Below are 21,290 nucleotides of genomic sequence, written 5' to 3'. Positions count from 1 at the left end.
GGAGGAGTGTCTAGATGTGTCTGTATGGAGAAGTGTCTAGATGAAATGGTGTTGATGAAACTGTGTCAAGATGTATCTAGATGGAACAATGTCTAGATGGAACAGTGTTTAGATGTGTCTAGATCAGGGGCACACAACCTTTTTTGGCCATGGGCCAAATTGCACTTTCTAAGACCACTCAATGGCAACAAACACTCATTTCTTTAATATAATTACTGTTCATGGGCCAGATTTCTATGTTGTTTTAATTTGCCCTGAGGGCCAGACAGAACACGTTCACAGGCTGGGGTTTGTGCACCCCTGGTCCAGATGAAACAATGTCTGGATGTGTTGAGATGGAACTGTGTCTAGATGTGTCTAGATGGAACAGTGTCTAATGTGTCTAGATAAAACAATTTCTAGATGTGTCAAGATGAATCAGTGTCTAGATGTCTCTAGATGGAACAGTGTCTAAATATATCTAGATGAAACAATGTCTAGATGTATCTAGATGGAACAGTGTCTAGATGTGTCTAGGTGGAACAGTGTCTAGATGTGTCTAGATGAAACAAGGTCTAGATGTCTCTAGATGGAACAGTGTCTAAATATATCTAGATGAAACAATGTCTACATGTATCAAGATGAAACAGTGTCTAGATAGAACAGTGTATAAATGTATCTTGATGAAACAAGGTCTAGATGTATCTAGATGGAACAGTGTCTAAATGTATCTAGATGGAACAGTGTCTAGATGTGTCTAGATGAAGCAATTTCTAGATGTGTTAAGATGAAATATTGCCTAGATGTGTCTACATGGAACAGTGTCTAGATGTATCTAGATGGAACATTGTCTAGCCTAAATGATTTTGATTTCAAAATTATTCCCTAACCATTAATTTGCAGTGTCTATTAGAAGTATATGAAATATAGGATGTGACTCAAATCAGTCAAATTAAATAAACTGGAAATAGTTTTGGCACTTTATCATCCACTTGCTCTCACAAACTGTCTGGATAGAACAGTGCTGTCCTAATTAATTTCTGTTTCCGAATCATTCCCCTAACCCTTGCTTTATGAGGTCCAGAGCAATATCAAAGACAGGGAATGTGATCGAATCTGATGTTCCAGTAATAAGGACTGAACTGATAATCAATAAGAACTGTCAAGCATGTTGCATTCTGTGATTCATCCAGATGTGAATAACAGTCATATAGTTAAATACATAACAGCAATATAGTTAAATACTTATTTAATAGTAATATGGTTAAGTACATAACACTAATGTAGTTAAAATGCATAACAGTAATACAATTAAATACAAAGCAGTAATATTGTTAAATACATAGCAGAAATAGTTAAACACATAACAGCAATATAAATAAATCCATGTTAGCAATATAATTAAATTGTAATATTGTTAAATAAATGGCATTAATATAGTTAAATAAATAACAGTCATATAGTTAAATACATAGCAGTAAGATGTTAAGTACATAACAGTCATGTAGTTAAACACATAACAGCAATATAGTTAAACACATACAAATAATATAGTTAAATACATAGCAGTAATATGGTTTAAGTACATAACAGTAATATAGTTAAATATATAACAGTAATAATTTTAAGTACATAACAGTCATATAGTCAAATACATAATAATAATAAAATTAAATACATAACAGCAATATAGCTAAATACATAACAGCAAAATAATTAAATACATTGCAGTAAAATAATTAAAAAAACATTGCAGTAATATGGCTAAGTACATAACAGTTATCCAGTTAAATACATAAGAGCATTGCAGTTAATTACTAGCAGTTTTATGGTCAAGTACATACCAGTAATATAGCTAAATGCATAACAGTAATATAGTTAAATGCATAACAGCAGTATATTTAAATACATAACAGTAATATAGTTAAATGCATAACAGTAATATAGCTAAATACATAACAGTAATATAGTTAAATACATAATAGTAATATAGCTAAATACATAACAGTAATATAGCTAAATACATAACAGTAATATAGTTAAATACATGACAGTATAATAGTTACATCTATGGCAGTAATATAATTAAATGCATAACAGTAATATAGCTAAATACATAACAGTAATATAGCGAAATACATGGCAGTAATATAATTAAATGCATAACAGTAATATAGCTAAATACGTAACAGTAATATAGTTAAATACATAGCAGTAATATAGTTAAATACATAACAATAATATAGCGAAATACATGGCAGTAATATAATTAAATGCATAACAGCAATATAGTTAAATACATATCAGTAATATGGTTAAGTACATAACAGTAATATAGTTAAATACATAGCAATAATATAGTTATATACATGACAGTAATATAGTTACATCTATTACAGTGATATAGTTAAATACATAGCAGTAATATAGTTAAATGCATAGCAGTAATATAGTTAAATACATAGCAGTAATATAGTTAAATGCATAACAGTAATATATTTAAATACATAGCAGTAATATAGTTAAATGCATAGCAGTAATATAGTTAAATGCATAACAGTTATATATTTAAATACATAGCAGTAATATAGTTAAATGCATAGCAGTAATATAGTGAAATGCATAACAGTAATATAGTTAAATGCATAGCAGTAATATAGTTAAATGCATAGCAGTAATATAGTTAAATGCATAGCAGTAATATAGTTAAACGCATAACAGTAATATAGTTAAATGCATAGCAGTAATATAGTTAAATGCATAGATGTAATATAGTTAAATGCATAGCAGTAATATAGTTAAATGCATACCAGTAATATGGTTATATGCATATCAGCAATATAATTAGATACATAAATGTAATATAAATACATGACAGTAATATAGTTACATATAACTAATATAGTTAAATGCATACTAGTAATATGGTTAAATACATAACAGTAATATGGTTATATACATAGCAGCAATATAATTAAATGCATAAATGTAATATAGTTAAATACATAACAGTAATATAGTTAAATACGTAACTGTAATATAGTTAAATCTATGACAGTAATATAGTTAAATGTGTAACAGTAATATGGTTAAATACATAGCAGCAATATAATTAAATACATAATTGTAATATAGTTAAATACATAACAGTAATATAGTTAAATATATAATAGCAATATAGTTAAACACATAACAGTAATATGGTTAAATACATAGCAGCAATATGGTTATATACATAGCAGCAATATAATTAAATACATAATTATAATATAGATAAATGGATAACAGTAATATAGTTAAATGCATAAATATAATATAGTTAAATGGATAACAGTAATATAGTTAAATACATTGCAGTAATATAGTTAAATGCATAGCAGCAATATAATTAAATGCATAACAGTAATATAGTTAAATACATAATAGTAATACAGTTAAAGAAATAGCAGTAATATAGTTAAATACATAGCAATAATATAGTTAGATGTACAACAGTAATATAGTTAAATACATAAAGTAATATAGTTAAAGAAATAGCAGTAATATAGTTAAATACATAGCAATAATATAGTTAAATACATAGCAGTAATAAGGTTAAGTACATAACAGTAATATAGTTAAATACATAGTAATAATATAGTTAGATGTACAACAGTAATATAGTTAAATACATAAAGTAATATAGTTAAATATATAGCAGTAATATAGTTAAATGCATAACAGCAATATAGTTAAATACATAGCAGTAATAAGGTTAAGTACATAACAGTAATATAGTTAAATACATAGTAATATAGTTAGATGCATAACAGTAATATAGTTAAATACATAGCAATAATATAGTTAAATACATAACATTAATATAGTTAAATACATAACAGTAATATAGTTAAATGCATAACAGTAATATTGTTAAATACATAGCAGTACTATGGTTAAGTACCTAACAGTAATATAGTTAAATACATAGCAGTAATATAGTTAGATGCATAACAGTAATATAGTTAAATACATAAAGTAATATAGTTAAATACATAGCAGTAATATAGTTAAATGCATAACAGCAATATAGTTAAATACATACCAATAATATAGTTAAAATATAAAAGTAATATAGTTAAATACATAGCAGTAATATAGTTGAATGCATAACAGTCATATAGTTAAATACAGAACAGTAATATAGTTAAATACATAGCAGTAATATAGCTAAATACATAACAGTAATATGGTTAAATACATAGCAGTAATATAGCTAAATACATAACAGTAATATGGTTAAATACATAGCAGTAATATAGCTAAATACATAACAGTAATATGGTTAGGTATGTAACAGTAATATAGTTAAATACTAGCAGTTTTGTGGTCAAGTACATAAGAGTAATATAGTTAAACACAGAACAGCAATATAGTTAAACACATAACAATCATATAATTAAATATGTAGCAGTAATATGGTTAAGTAATTTGTTGTTGTTGTTGTTGTTGTGGGGTTTAACGCCATTTTTCAGCACACGATAGGCTATACATGGCGGCCAGTATTAATGGTGGAAGAAGAACCCGGAAAAGCCCGGAAAGAACCACCGACCCACGAGAAGCTACTGGCAAGCTTTCTCACATGCCCACATTGGCTGAATCTTAGACTCGAACCGCCGCAGACAGAGGTGAGATGGCAGTGATCCGTAACGAAGAGCGCTTTAGACCACTCGGCCACTCGGGGCCCCTGGTTAAGTAGATAACAATAATATAGTTAAATATGTAAGAGTAATATAGTTAAATACTAGCAGTAATATAGTTAAATACATGACCATAATAAACAGTAAAACATGTTATGAGATACCGCCCCTTTGCCAACAAAATGTCTCAAGACAGGTTGTCTCTCATAGCAGGTTTGTACAAAAAGACCAGTTTCCAAGGCCCAGTTTCAGAACAGTTTCAAGAAACATTACCACAATCAATGTATATATAATGTATTCTTTATTAATAGTTCTTGCTAAAATATTGTATGCATTCATCTAAAATAAAATTATATAGCAATAGAGATATACTTCTATAATTAAACATGAAATCACATTTACATTTAAAGATCACATATTTTAGCATATGAAATCATTTCTGAATTACTCCTTTTCCTTTATAACAACCTAAATTTGTTTTACCAACGTTTAAACTGCTTTTTTGTGAGTGGTTTGCTTTTTTCACTTCTTTCAATTACAATAATTATTTTCTTCAGCCTTAAAATTTGTCTCTTTTTAGTTGGATGTTCATCCATTGCTATTAAGTTCTATGTGTTAAAATTATTAGTGCCCAGTTGTAATATCAAACATAAAGACGGTTTTGACTGGGATGTGGGAAAATATGAAAATTCTATACATTTGAATTGCATATCTAACAATAACTGAAATAAAAAGAAACAATAATCTCATCCAGAAATAGAACCATTTACTCAGAGACAAAAGTCAATGGCTTCATTCAAAGATGACATACTGGGATTAACTCTATAAGCAAAGTGTGTAACCCGGTCACACCAATGTGACTAGATGACAGCTTTGTGATTGGAATGTAATAACTTAACATCAGGGGGAAAAACAACAAACATCACAAGTCTTGAACACTATCAGTCAAATCCCAAAAATGATTCTCTCTTGCTGGTTTAATAGACAATTACCTTATTTACCCCTGGCAATACGGATTATCTCTAAAGACAAACAATATCTGTGACCACTATGTCAACTTTGGCACTACAAAGCCAATTCATGACATGTACACTAGTCTGGCCTATGGACTGTAACATCTATCACTGGTAGCAACAATCCTTTTTTTAAATATTCCTTTTGTATGTTTTTGATCAGAACAATCATTACTAATCAAGTGGTTGTTGTAACAATACGTATAGGTCAGTGGTATCTGTCCGTTCTCGCGATATGGTCATTCATAAGAATGCCAGGTCCTACGATAAGGCTGGGAAGCAGGCTAAATGCAGGACTAATTAGTCTGGTTCCCTGCTTTGTATGCTGTCTGCGTTGCTGACCCCTATACGAATAGAAGAAAACAACACAAGGAGCATATGCAGCAGGGAACCAGAGTAGGAAATAATCTATCTATACATTAGTCTGGTTTATGACAGAAACAATAAAACACTATAAGTATAGCGAAAAAAATTCAGACATCTGTAGCCAGTCCATTGGTTTTATTTTTTTCAAACATTTAGAACAGTATGAGCTGTGATTCTTACAGGGATTAAATAAAGGTCAGTGGAGTTTATCCTCGCTTTTGCTATGTGGTCGTTCATAGCAGTGTCAAAATGCATATTTTGCCAAGACATCATGGTCGCTGGTTGTGTTCAGCAAGTGGGCGCTCATAACAGAGTGCGTATTATAATAAAATCGATCCATGCGTTACGATTGTGTTCAGAAATGACAGGTGGTTGCTCATATCAGAGGTTGCTCATAGTAGTTTTTACTGTAGTTATTAAATAAAAGTAATATAGTTCAACACATAACAGACTGGTTCTGGATAGAGAATTTCCGTTATCAATCAGGGGAAAACAGCAGAAAGAGGATGATCCCCTTCCAGATCATTTTCATCAAGCAGATATAAAAATCATCCATCAGGTTTACAACCTCATAATTTGTGCAATGTCAACATTTATAATAATATGGGGTACTGTTACAGCTCAAACATTACACAGTAATACATTAGATTGTATAAAAGTTAATTTTAAAAAAAATCTGAATGCTTTAAATGCACAAAATCCTAAAATAAGTTTTAAATTTGCATGCTTAATTATTTTATGTTTAATATATTTTTGACAACACTTGTAAGCCCAAAAAAATGTCAGGAATTGCATACTGTGTTGACAAAACACATGCTTTTATCTTAATGAAGCCAACACCATTGTTAAATCAAAATATGAATTAATTGCTGCTTCAAAAGCAGACTTTATATGCTGAGAGAGCAAATGACTTTCCATCATGGAAAAGGCCCACCATTGACAAAAGGAGCTAACTCTAAATAGTCATGTACATACAGGAGACAGGACACTGCTAATGACATTATTTGATTGTTTATTATGATGACCTTTAACATCATGACATTAGTAAAAGTTATAATTACATGTCATATCTTAAGTGCAGTTTGGGTTCACTTAATTGCCATTTCTTTAGCTCTACTGGTCAAAGGTCAGAAGAGGTCATGGGATGATCATTGTCCATTCTCTGTCTGTCCATTAGTGTAAGTTTGTTGTTGTAAGTCCTTTTGAACTGCCTGAAATATTGGATGATTGTCATGAAACTGTACACACATTCATCCCATGCTCAAGATAATCCTAAATGACAGTGGTGTTGCTTGGACACCTATTATGGCCACTACAGCAGTCATCTTTAAAATCTTTTTATTGCTACACTTCCTGAAAAGAATGGAATGTTGACATGAGGTTTTCACTGGGAGACTTCTTATGCTGTCTAGTTGATCCTAAGTTGCCACTCAGACATTCAGTATTGTCAAAAATGAAAATGTACCATTCTGCTTGGATATCTATTATAGCTTGGATATCCATTATAGCTGCCACAATTTCCATCTTGAAAATCTTGTTACCACTACTCCCCCTGAATGGATGGTCATTTCAGCATGGACATTCCACTAAAAAGCTTCTTACGATGTCTTGTTCATCATAAGTGAAGGGATAAGTCTTTAAGGGAAGATAGTAATATATATATATATATATATATATATATATATATATATATATATATATATATATATATATATATATATATATATATATATATATATATATATATATATATATATATATATATATATATATATATGTATGTGTATATATATATATATATATATATATATATATATATATATATATATATATATATATATATATATATATATATATATATATATATATATATATATATATATATGTTTTGTTTTAATAAACTTAAAAACTACATCCTGTGCATGTATGATATTGTTGCTGTAGTACTGTTCTAACTTTGCCCACATAGAAAACTGCTGTATAGAATTTTTCTCCATAAAATGTTGATTTTCTAGATTTTTTTCAACATAAAAGTAGGTACAGCAGAATATGACCAGCTTATTTTGCTCAAACAAATTGCCTACAATTGTGCACATACATTTTGAATACATCCCAATGGCAACAAACAATTTAATGTTAAACATTTAGCACAATAGGTGCCTATTCACTATCTCATACATGGGCATATTGCCACATCTGTAAGCAAAGCCTGTGTTTTATAATGGCACATTTGACCATTGTAAACTCTTATTATAGTAGTGTATTGGGGCAGGTTTCACATGTTCTGAGCATGTTTGAAATGATAGCAAATGTTCTTCATGACTTTGACAACACTCCCTCCAGTAGAGTCATGTAATTGAATGCATCATGAATTAGTCTTGGTCACCGAGCAGCTTGGCACATTCTAAAAAGCACTATAAATGACTTGATGTTGAAGTTTTGGTCTTTTGTACAAAGTTTGTTTTGTGGTTTTCACAAAAAAAAACAGATTTGCATTTTTAAAAATCCAGTTATTTTCAAAGTAGTGAGTAAAATATGCAGACAGTTAAATTCTTGTCTGAATTTTGTTACAGAACATTTTTATTAATTTGGCAGAATCCAGAATGGATGGCACATCAGTTTGATAAAAATTTGGTCAGGATACAAACAGTAGGATAATGCCTTCATCTTGGTGTTAATCTAAAAAAGAGCAATGTTAAAGAAATTGAAACTTGTTGACATTTTGGCATTAGTTCAGTTTTTGTGGTATTTATGACTATAGGCTCTGAATCATCATATATCAAAGAAGATCTAAGATTACGTTTCTAGAACTAGTCATAATAACTCAAAAGCATAAGTTTTCTGAGGTCACTGTAATCCACACTCTAACAAGTTTAAATTTTATCTCTACATGCCAAGTATCCATTAGGTTTTCATGCAGTTCATGTCTCAGAGCCTGTGTTTTCATACTCAATGTTATGACCTATACTTGCATCAAAATACAATGTGCTAATATGATCTCATGCAGTTACACACCATAATATGTACCCATATATCATTATATAATACTTGTTGTTCAATACTTTTGTTGATGCCTATGGGCTGTTAAATTATTCAGTGGTGTTGCATCCTAATTTATGTTCCATTATATACCTCATATGTAATGAACTCAAGCTGCTTTGTTTCTGTGCACAGTGCAAAAGTGAGTCTAGTTTGCTGTTTCACATAGGGTACATGTTAAACGTTTCTTTATCTGCTATACATATAAGTATTTAGTAAGATTATTGTCATATCCTTTGAATACTGTATAGGTTACAGATTGGTATGTATAGGGGAATCCTGCATTAAAGTGTTATTTTGTATCTATGATTGTGTTATGTAACTAACCTCAATATGGTGAGAATGAATGAAAATTCAATTAATGCATGTGTCTTTGGAAATAAACAAAAAGATAGACAACAAGTATGAATAATTTTATTCCCTGCCAAGTTATATATACATGCCTATAGTCAAACTGTTGGCAACAAAGATTCTGATCTGCCATAGCATAATGTACCTGCAGATCAGGGTCTGTTTTGTTTGTTCTACTGATTACCCCAAGCAAATAGCATGGATCCAGATCTACCAGCATGTTATGTGACAGCAGATCTGGGTCTTTGCAGTTTGGAGTTTGATTTTTATCTTATAAGAGTGTATATGGTATATAACAACCTGGATTAAAACTTCCCATAATGCCTAATTTATATTTATTTAATACGTTAAATTTGTTCATTGTGAAAACAAAATCGTTGTTTTGAAAAATTCATAATATAACCAGTATTGGGTTAAAAACATTACTGCACTCAGATTACCTCATCATTAAGATGTAGTCCATTTTCACATTAAGTTTTTATTAGTTAATAATTCCTTTTTCACACAAAGCCATATTGAACAAATATAAGCCTCTAATATTCACAGTTCCAAAGTTTCTAAATGTCTGTAAATGGTATTAACATTTTCCACAAGGACAAACTATTTCCAGTTTGAAATAGCTGTATATTTCTCTCAAGAGTATTTTGTTTTACATGGCAATTTATTCCCACTCATGTCATGCATTATAATCACATAATAAACCTTCATTGGCAATTTGTCCACCCATATTTCTATCAAATGTCACTTGTATGTCGGTACATAATAAAACTTTATCAGTAATTTATCTAACACATTTCTGTTAAATTTTGTCTGTATGTGGCAGATAAAAAATCCGTAGAGAATGTTCATAATCGATTTCTCTGGTTTATCAAAAATGACAATAATGGAACTGTTGGAAATACATGTAGTCACATGGAATGTCTGAAAAGGTTCACCTTTTGGCACATGGAATGGACCAGATGCTTTATGAATTAATAATGCACAGTTCTATAATTAGTAACATTTTGAAGTATATTTGTTTACAAGTTAAAACTCGAAGAGCAAGTGTCCTTCCAAATCAACAGAACATTGAACAAAGACATCATTTTCAACACTGGAAATTACTGTTTCATTTTTGTTTCTTCAGAAAATATTAATTATAGATGTAACCAAAACATAGCATGTAGGTGTATCTTGACATTGAGATACGTTCATCTATATATGATATCTGGTTCAAGGTCAAAGGCAATGACATTAATCCCTTGATCTATACTTTGAGGTATCTTGTGGACATTTTAACTTACACACGAAATTAAATATTTTTTTCATTATGTTGGAGTTTCAAAAGTATTTCAGAGGTGGTTTATATACTCGGCAATGAATTGGAACAAAAGGACAGAAGAACTGGAAATTGTCATCAGCTACTAGAGTGTCAGCCCCTTCAAGGGACTCTTGTATTGATGATTACTATTGTATCTATGATTACTATTGTATCCATGATTACATATTGCATAATCAATTATTACAGGGTTTATTTTTCTTTCAGAGTCATTCATCACAGTACATTGGAAGTGCCCAGCTTGTAGAGGTATCAAGCATTTTAGAAAACATTTACAATTTCTGCCAATCTTTCTCAACACTTTCATCTATTTTAATATTATATATGTGTCGAACTTGTGTCAGTAAAATTTGTTTACTGTACAACTGGCAATGATGTAATAATTTATTAATGTAATAATTTATTATTATTCAACATTCTGATGTCACTTGTTAGATAAAGGTAGCATAGAGTTCTGGTTCTCTGGTAGAAATTTAACAATTTTACGATATGTTTGACATAAGAAGCTGATATTGAATGTAATATGTGTTGTAATAAACAATGCTGCATGGTTTGACATACATGGGTAGAACTTTTCTTATCTGTTTGTAGAAACCTTTTCTACTCATGGTAAACAAAATAATAAATCGGTGAGACAGAAAAAGTGAATTTCAAGTGAGAATAATAGAACACTTCAGGGATTTCTAGACAGGGAGATGCAGTGTATCTAAACATTTCAACTTACCGGTACCTAACCACAACATTGATATCAGATAAAAGAATTTTTTTCTGATCCAGATTTGTATGGTAGTAATAATATTAAATGTATGAGAATATCTTTGAATACACCAACTACACCATATCCAGTATTTGTACATAAAAGTAATTAAAAGGATGAGATTATAGTAACAGGTCAGCAATATACAATATTTCAGCTTCAGAATACTTTTTAGATCTCTGCATGATGTTTAGTTGGTGGTAACTGAAAATGATGCCAGTCTGACCTCCAATATGACTGCCACATTTGCCGTCTTGAAAATCTTGTTTTAGTTAAAACAACACTTGTGTCCACTGCTATGAGAAACCACCTGTCTTGAGAGACCATGTGTTATTACCTGTAAAGAGAGACCACAGTGTCTTGAGAGACCATATGTTTTTGGCAGAATGGATGGTCTTTCAAGATAGGATCTACTGTTTTACTGACCTGTTGTGTTTATATTTCAGAGGCAAGGCTGTGTGCAGGGATGTACGTTTGTTTTAGACTCATACTTCAATAGCATCACAGGTAAATGTATTATATACATCTAACAATGCTGGTATGCATTCCAGATACTGTATATACTCACTTATAAGAAGAGTCAATCTGCAAACAACAAAGATCCTGATCTCCCATAGCATAATATGCCAGCAGATCAGGGTCTTTGTTGTTTGTTCTACTGACTACTCCAAACAAACTGCACAGATCCAGATCTCCTGATGCATAATGCATCAGCAGAGCTGGGTCTGTGAAGTTTGCATTTGGACACAACTAGCAAGTGAGTAACAATGGTAATTTAATTTTGGATTTCCAAGCTGGCAATCCATGTTCTATATGAAAATACAGTTGAAGTTTGTTTATCCGATTTTCATACCAGTTTTGAAGAATATTTTGGTAAACTGGAGTTAGATGAGTGAGTTTGGGTCCTACTAGGCTGATAAATCAACCCCTCACCCATGATGATATTGATTGGTGGTTTATGGCCTGATATGACCTATTCATTAAAAGCTGCAAAAATCTGCAGCCAGTTTTGACTGCACACATTGGTGTACATGTTATACACTTACCAGTATTTCTCATGGCTGTGGAGCTACCATTGGCTGAAAGGGTTCTTTTGGTGACATGTAGATTATATTTCCAGAGCAAATCCTATATTTGGTGACTTGTAAATCCACGTGGAATAGCACAACCCTCTGTCCTGTGGCCATTTTTAATTTCATGATAGATATGGCCGTTACCAATTTTCAGTATGTGTCTAAAGTGTATGCAGGTTTTGTCCAGAAAGATTTGCATGCAGCAAAATTGCATGTTTTAGTGAACAGGTGACATTAGACCCACATATCATCCATCACTGTCAACACAGATTGGGGTGGGGTGGGTGGGTGATTTATTGACCTAGGATCTGCATGTTTGGAAGAGACATATAGAAGCTTGAATAACCTGATATAAATAAATGAGATTCTACTGTACCGTAAATGGGCACACCATAAAATCAGAAATACATTTTGTAAGGAGTAAACAGACAGTTTCATTGGAATAAAATTTCATTAGGTCACATTGATGCTTGGAGTTTGCCAGCAATACTTTTTGTAGTGAATTCAATTTTGAGGTTATTCATTAACCAAACAAATGGAGAAAAAAAAAAAGTGATGGAACATAATACCAAGAGTATTCCAAGAAAGCTCTGTCCTGCATTAAAACAGGAAAATTAAAGTATTCCAAATGTAAAATCACTGGTTTTTATGAGATAAGAATTGAAAATCACTTAAAAGTAAAGTACTTAGAATATTAATGTTAAATCTTTATTTTTTATTACTCAAGAATTCGAAAAATAAAGTACTTGCAAATATAAAATCACTGACTTTCATAAGCCATAAATGAAAAAATAGAGTACTTGCAAATATAAAATCACTGGTTTTTATAAGTCAAGAATTAAAATATGAAATGTTTGCAAATATAAAATCACTGACTCATGTGGACAAGAATGAAAAAGTCAAGTAAATTAAGTAGCACTGAAGTAAAATTCTAGTAATTTAGTGACATCTATACCAGTGGTAGTATAGTCATGTGTGTTCTGACATGCTTTTAAACCCTGTTTCATACGAACTTTTATATTTTTTCTGGTAGCAGTATATTTTATTTGGCAGAAGTATATTTTATCTGGTAGCAGTATATTTTATCTGGTAGAAGTATATTTTATCTGGTAGCAGTATATTTTATCTGGCAGAAGTATATTTTATCTGGCAGTAGTATTTTTTGTATACTTTAGTATCATTTATTTTCGTTGGGCTCAATTTTCATGGTTTTGTAAAAACAAAAGGCATTTTCATGCATGCTTAAATTCATAGTTTTACCTTTCAAAGTTTGCATATTAATAGATATTTAATTTCATAGCTTAACCTCAACAAATACCCGAAATAAAGAGTACAAAAGAGTAAAACTATGCCGACGCAAAACGGCACTCATTTTGAATGTTTAAAACAATACTACCACCTGTATGAGCACAAATCAAAGACCTGGCAGTTTCAATACGTACATAGTGTTTTTGACCAAGTGAATAACATCAGTCAAAGCTGACGCAGCCAACAACACTGAAACAATACTTCCATCTCTATGAGCACATAAAACACCTGTCAAGATTAATCACTTTCGCCATGTCTTTGTTTGAGTGCTCAAGACCAAAGGAAACCGACACAGCCAACAACATTTGGCCAATCGGTTATTAAAGAAGAATTAAAGTCACACTTCCACGGGTGGTCTGCTAAACAGGTTATAGATGCCATTGTGGAAAAAGATGTTACTGGTGACGATCAGTGCACAGTATTAGTTAACTTTGCAACCTCATTAATCATAACAATTAACGCTGAATGGATAATTGCATCTCACACAACAATGGGTAAAAGATCAGACCTAATTATCAGTGGTTTTGACAAAGCTGGGCTTGTTTAATTAAGAAATTTGGGGATTATTTATCTGAAATGCATTTGTTAGTACCATGAGACTTGATTGACATGATGTTGATACAGTGGTTTTGTCCAAAATCTGTGAAGCGTGAGCTTTAATACCCTGCTGTAATTAGTGTATGTACATCATGTTTCATTAATAATAGTGTTTCAAGAAATAGTTATAGTATTTTACAAGATTGTTGTTCTTTTGGATTAAAAATGCACGGTTAAAATGAAATGTGCTTTCAGAAGGATTTAAATGTTTCAACAACAGTTGTACTTGAATGAAGGAATTCGATTTGAATAAGTATTAAATTTAATTTTCATTTACTGTTATTTTTTATTCTTTTTTCTTTCGTTTTCAGTATTACAATTGTTTGAATACCTTATGCTTTTTCTCTATTTTCTCTCTATCCTTACTTATCTAACAATTTGATTTAAGGCAGTGAGTGTAAAATTGCAGCTATCGAATACCTTATCGAACATATGCATTGAAACAATATAAAATTATTTATAATTCTTGTTACAAAAGGTTAAAATAACAACAACAAAACAAACACATGTAAAAACTAATATTTAATTACCAGATTACAGTACTGACCTAGATTTATGAAATACTAGTAGCTATGTTAATCTCTAGGAATGAAACACTGTAAGAAAACGGAGTGTGTGTGTCATCATCGTTATGTGGCTCATTTTTCCTTGGGGATTTAAATTCATGGTTCGGGGCAACAACAAAAACCACGAAAATTGGTCCCCCATGAAAATTGGTGATACTACAGTAGTTTATTTTATCTGGCAGTGGTATATTTTGTCTAGTATATTTTATCTGTTAGCAGTATATTATATCTGGTAACCATATATTTATCTGGCAGCATGGCAGCAGTATAATTTATCTGGTAACAGTTTATATTTTCTTTAATTTGGAAAAGTTTATATTTTGGCAATTTGTCATTCTTGTCTGTAAATTTTTAATATTATTAAAACCACACTCTTACTGACAGCACTGTATTGCCAGGATTGTGCTTATGTGCTTGTTGAGAAGTATACCACCGTATACTACACCTTCCTTATAATGAAAGACAATATACAGTACTCCTTCATTATAATGCTATCCATGGGAGTCATACAGCATACAACTTTATAGTGAGATTTCCTTATAATGAACTACATAATACAGTACTCCCACATTATCATGCTGTCTACTGGAGTCATACAGCATACAAATTTATAGTGAAGCTGCCTTATAATGAACTACATAATACAGTACTCCCTCATTATCATGCTGTCTACTGGAGTCATACAGCATACAAACTTATAGTGAAACTGCCTTATAATGAACTACATGATACAGTACTCCCACATTATCATGCTGTCTACTGGAGTCATACAGGATACAAACTTATAGTGAAACTGCCTTATAATGAACTACATGATACAGTACTCCCTCATTATCATGCTGTCTACTGGAGTCATACAGCATACAAACTTATAGTGAAAATGCCTTATTATGAAGTACTCCCTCGTTATAATCTAGCCATGGAAGCATAAATGCCGTTATGGAACTTGGAACTGTCTTGTAATTAATTACATGATACATATACAGTACCCTCACATTATAATGCTGTCCATTGGAGCCCTAGAGTATACTGCCTTACAGTGAGACCACATTGTAATGAAATACAAAAAACACATAATTTTATTTCCATTTAACTCATTAAGTCCAAAGGACATAACTTTTGCATCATGAGGTAGGTTGCCTCATTGTGGCATTGCAGTTGATGATAGACCCAAGTGGGTGGTATTAGAGAACAGAACAGGGATGTAGCATTATGCTGATATCAGTAGTGAAAACATTTTACCCAGATTAAAAAATTAAAAAATACATAAGAAAAAATGCAATTTTGAGACCAGATTTTCTGTAGTCAAAACTCAATGGTTCCAGGACTGAATTTTTATCTGTATTTGAGACTTCCTTGTGCTAGGTCAAAATCGGACTTAACTAGACATCATACAGAGAGATGAATCTTCAGAGATCTTTTGGTTTGCATTGGGATTTTATGTAAAAGAGGTCTTGCAGGCAAAAATCATGTGTCTAATAAGCTCCCAACTCCTAATGAAACAAAATGTCCAATTTTAACTCATTAATTCCTGGAGGTTTTTGTCGTTTTTGCCTGAAATTTGAGTAGGAAACACATTTTGAAACCTATTTCTGAATACATCCTAATACATTGACTTCCAACAGATTTTCCATTAGCCTAATGCCTAGTTGCATTAGAAACATCATTTTCCATTGGTTATTTTGCTTGCGCATGAGCAAGAAGGGTAAAAGTTGGAGTTTTTTTTGTTTGCTTAATGGACCCGTCAGTTTTGTATTGAGGCCACTCTTTATTCTAAATGCCCACCATATCCTACTTTTTGCAGAGGTTCACCTATCTTTGTGCAGTTTAGAACGGTCTGCCTTACATCTGAGGCCAAAAAGTCCAAAATCCAGACACAAAATCAGATTCTGACCATGGGCAAATTTTGGGTGAAGAAAAAGAACGGGTAAAAAAATTAGGTTTTTCCCCCAGTATTTTTTAGTGCAACTAGATATTCCAGATTATTTGGTATCATTGTAGAGCCTACATCTGTCTACCTTTCTATAATAGCACCCACTTTAGTGTATCATACATGACCATGATGCTACAGAGCTCAGCAGTAGTCTACTACCTCCTGCCATGTCAACACAGTGCCAGGGGTTAATGAGTTAACCTAATAGCCAGTCCATAAAAAATTCTCTTATGTATCTTTGCTACATTGGATACAAAAATCTCTTAATCAGATGTACTTGGATTCAATTGGAAATATTAAGAAAACTTTTTCTTCAACTCCTATTGTAAGTGACCTGGCCTTCACAAGTTAATTCAGTGGGATCCATTACCATAATTGCCAAATACTGTGTTGTATTGAAAGGCCTTAAAACAGGAACCATGTCACAATGAAGGGCCTTATTACAGGAACCATGGTATACTGAAGGGTTCTATAACAGGAACCATATTATAATGAAGGACCTTATAACAGGAACCATATTATAATGAAGGGCCTGATAACAGGAACCATGTTATGATGAAGGGTTCAATAACAGGAACCATATTATAATGAAGGGCCTTATAACTGGAACCATATTATAATGAAGGGCCTGATAACAGGAACCATGTTATAATGAAGGGTTCTATAACAGGAACCATTTTATAATGATGGGACATATAAGAGGAACCATGTTACAATGAAGAGCCTGATAACAAGAACCATGTTATAATGAAGAGCTTTATAACAGGAACCATTTTATAATGATGGGCCTTATAACTGAAACCTTGTTATAATGAAGGCTGTTATAACAGGACCATGTTATATAGTGAGGGAGTGTTGTTAGAGTGAGGGAGTGTTGAATATAAACATGCAGTTACAAACAAGAACACAAAAAATGGTGCAACTTATCATGCATAATAGGGAATTATGTCCCCAAGAACACTAGAAGCATACTGCCTCGGTGTTTAGTGGTCATTTACTAAAAAGTCTATTGGGTCAATAAAAGTAGTGATGTGGGCCTGATCCAACTTGTTTTCCCTCTTTGAGAAAGAGTTGTGAATATTTGGGTATTGAATGTCCACAATTTGCAAGACAAATTCATGGACCCATGTACCTTATATACTTGCTTGTAAGTTGAGCCAAGCTGCAAACAACAAAGAACCAGATCTCAATGTTTTGGCAGATCAGGGTCTATGCTGTTTGTTCTACTAATAACTCCTAACAGACTGCATAAACCCAGATCTGCCAGCACATTATTGAACAGTAGATATGGATCTCTGCAATCGCTAATAATGATCTATGCACTTCACACAAACGTGGATAAGAGGGCATATTTCACTGGACCAATAGTTTTATTGACCTCAGTCATTGGACAATCAGAGGGCATATTTCATTGGACCAATAGTTTTATTGACCTCAAGTCATTGGACAATCAGATGGCATATTTCATTGGTCCATTAGTTTTATTGACCTCAGTCATTGGACAATCAGAGGGCATATTTCATTGGACCAATAGTTTTATTGACCTCAGTCACTGGACAATCAGAGGGCATATTTCATTGGACCAATAGTTTTATTGACCTCAAGTCAATGGACAATCAGAGGGCATATTTCATTGGACCAATAGTTTTATTGACATCAGTCATTGGACAATCAGAGGGCATATTTCATTGGACCAATAGTTTTATTGACCTCAGTCATTGGACAATCAGAGGGCATATTTCATTGGACCAATAGTTTTATTGACCTCAGTCATTGGACAATCTGCATTTTACCAGTCAGATTACACCAACATTGACCAGCTTTGATGTTGGAAGAGGAATTCAAGAAGAGAGGTAGACCATTAATAAATTATGCAACATATACCATCTTTTACTTGCTTATAAGGTAAACTGCAGAGACCTTGATCTACCATTACATAATGCACCAGCAAATCTTAGTCTGTGCAGTTTTTTTAGGAGTAATCAGTAGAACAAACAACATAGACTCTGATCTGCAGGCTCATTATGCGATAGCAGATCAGGATCTTTGTTTTTTGCAATTTGACTTGACTTATAAGCAAGTATATATGGTACTTTAAGCTTTCACAGTGAAGTAGTAGGAAAACTGATTGCCTGCCTATATTTATCTTTTTATGTTGACTTTTTAACAAAGATAAAAATTAGCAAAGAAGAAAGTTAATTTTATTTTCTTTAAAATCATTTTTTCCACTATTTTTCTCATTAACTTTCATGACATGCTATTTTTCTTTCTTGCAATCTACTTGGGCAGATTGTGAATGATTGATGATATGGCAAGTGGAGGTTAACCAATGATAAAGAGATACATTATCTTTGAAAATCATTTTTTTTTAATGGTCAGTTGTAACACCTACTGTGTACATCATCTTATTTATGATTCAAGGCAAGCTGTTAATCAGTATGTTATTCTATGTCTTGATTATGAGATTAAACCAGTTAACTCCCAGCATCAGTCTGTATCATCGACAGTAATGACCAGGGAGTCAGTAGCCTTGAAGACAAAAGTTTCTTTTGGAACAGTGTTTGTCTGTGGAAAGTGATGTGTAGTTTTAAATACTGTGTAAAATTGGCATTATTATATAGAGGAAGGATAATTATGGTATCTACAGGCCTGGGCAGGCTACATAGGGTATCTACAGGCCTGAGGAGGATATACGTTTTATCTAAAGGCCTGGGAAGGATACATTTTGTATATACAGGCCTTGGAAGGATACATATAGTATCTACAGGTCTGGGATGGATACACATGGTATCTACAGGCCTGAGGAGGTTATACATGGTATCTACAGGCCTGGGAAGGATACATATTGTATCTACAGGTCTGGGATGGATACACATGGTATCTACAAGCCTGAGGAGGTTATACATGGTATCTACAATCCTGGGAAGGATACGTTTTGTATCTGCAGGCCTTGAAAGGACACACTGTATCAACAGGGCTGGAAAGGACACATAGTATCTATAGGGATGGAAAGGATATATATAGTATCTACAGGCCTGGGATGGATACATATTGTATTTACAAGTCTGGGATGGATGCAAGTATCTACAGGCCTGGGAGAGATACACATGGAGTATATATAGGCCTGGTAAGGATACATATAGTTTACATGCTTGGGGAGGATATAAATGCAATGGGAAGATACAAAGGGTATCTACAGTCCTGAGAAGGATACACATGGTGTGTACAGGCCTGGGAAGGATACACATGGTATCTACATGCCTAGTGAGGATACAGAAGGTATATACAGGCCTGAGGAGTATACACATATTTTCAACAGGTCTGGGGAAGATGCACACAGTATCTGCAGACCTGGGGAGTGTACACATGGTATCTGCCTTGGAAGGATATACATAGTATCTACAGGCTCTATTTTCAAATGTGAAATGTAGAACTGCCATAGGAATAATATCTTACTATGGGACAGAGACTTACAAACCTTGATTTCATATGTAGGGGTTTTGTTAATTAAAGTCAGATGACCTGCACAGTGACCATGTTAAAAGTTATTTCTTGTGTTACAATGTGTAAGTATAAATCAGTATAATTACTAGCTCTTTCAATTTTCTTGAAAGGATTTTGAACACAAAACTCCAAAGGCAGGCTGAAAATTTCTAGAAAACCGATTTGACATTTGGAATAATTTTGTCATTATAATTTGTCAGACAATGCAAGGAACATGTAAATTAAGAAAGTCTTGAATGGTCTAAAGATTTATCTTCTTTCTTGGCAAAATGTATGATGAAGAATCAATACATTAAGTCTTACTTGCGGTTTAAGTTACATGCTGAAACTCCAGAATAAATTTTGGCTCAAGTGAATTTTACAATTGAAATCCAAATGTAAATATTGTAGACCCAAATCTGTCAGTGCATTGTACAACAGCTGCTCAAGGTTTGTGCAGTTCATTCTGTCATGAAATAAAGTTAACCATAGAGACCCAGATCTATCTGAGCATTGTTAAACAATGGGCAGGGTATATGAGTTAAAGTAAACATTGAAGCCCCAGACCTGGCAGAGCATTATATAACAGTAAATCAGGGTTGATTCTGTTGATCATGAGTGCATGTGGACAGTGTGGATACATATCTGCCATTAATGAGGTGCCAACTTATCAGTGTCTATGCATTTTATTTTATTGTGGCTTTTAGTTAACAGAGTTGATTCAGATCTACCATAGCATGACATGAGGTAGCAGTGGATCAGGTATTTTATTATTTTATTTTAAATTCATGTGACCAGTGAAGATCCATATTTGCATGAGCTTTATAC

At 32.4% G+C, this 21,290-nt stretch overlaps 1 protein-coding gene across 1 annotated transcript in view; it reads left to right on the top strand.

The window, feature by feature from the left end:
• The window catches only part of LOC149769848 (proto-oncogene tyrosine-protein kinase ROS-like), a gene marked incomplete at its 5' end in the record, with an annotated part of 139,490 nt that overhangs the window by 87,391 nt on the left and 30,809 nt on the right, over positions 1-21,290 (top strand). The window contains 2 exons of the mRNA XM_089949749.1: positions 10,953-10,994; positions 11,949-12,009. Of these exons, the coding sequence (XP_089805875.1) occupies positions 10,953-10,994; positions 11,949-12,009 (103 nt within the window). The remainder of the gene's footprint in view (positions 1-10,952; positions 10,995-11,948; positions 12,010-21,290) is intronic.

The sequence above is a fragment of the Sinohyriopsis cumingii genome, unplaced genomic scaffold, assembly GCF_028554795.1.
Source record: "Sinohyriopsis cumingii isolate HCF-2022 unplaced genomic scaffold, ASM2855479v2 utg003193l, whole genome shotgun sequence".
NCBI lineage: Eukaryota > Metazoa > Mollusca > Bivalvia > Unionida > Unionidae > Sinohyriopsis > Sinohyriopsis cumingii.
This window is presented reverse-complemented; position numbering and strand designations above follow the sequence as displayed.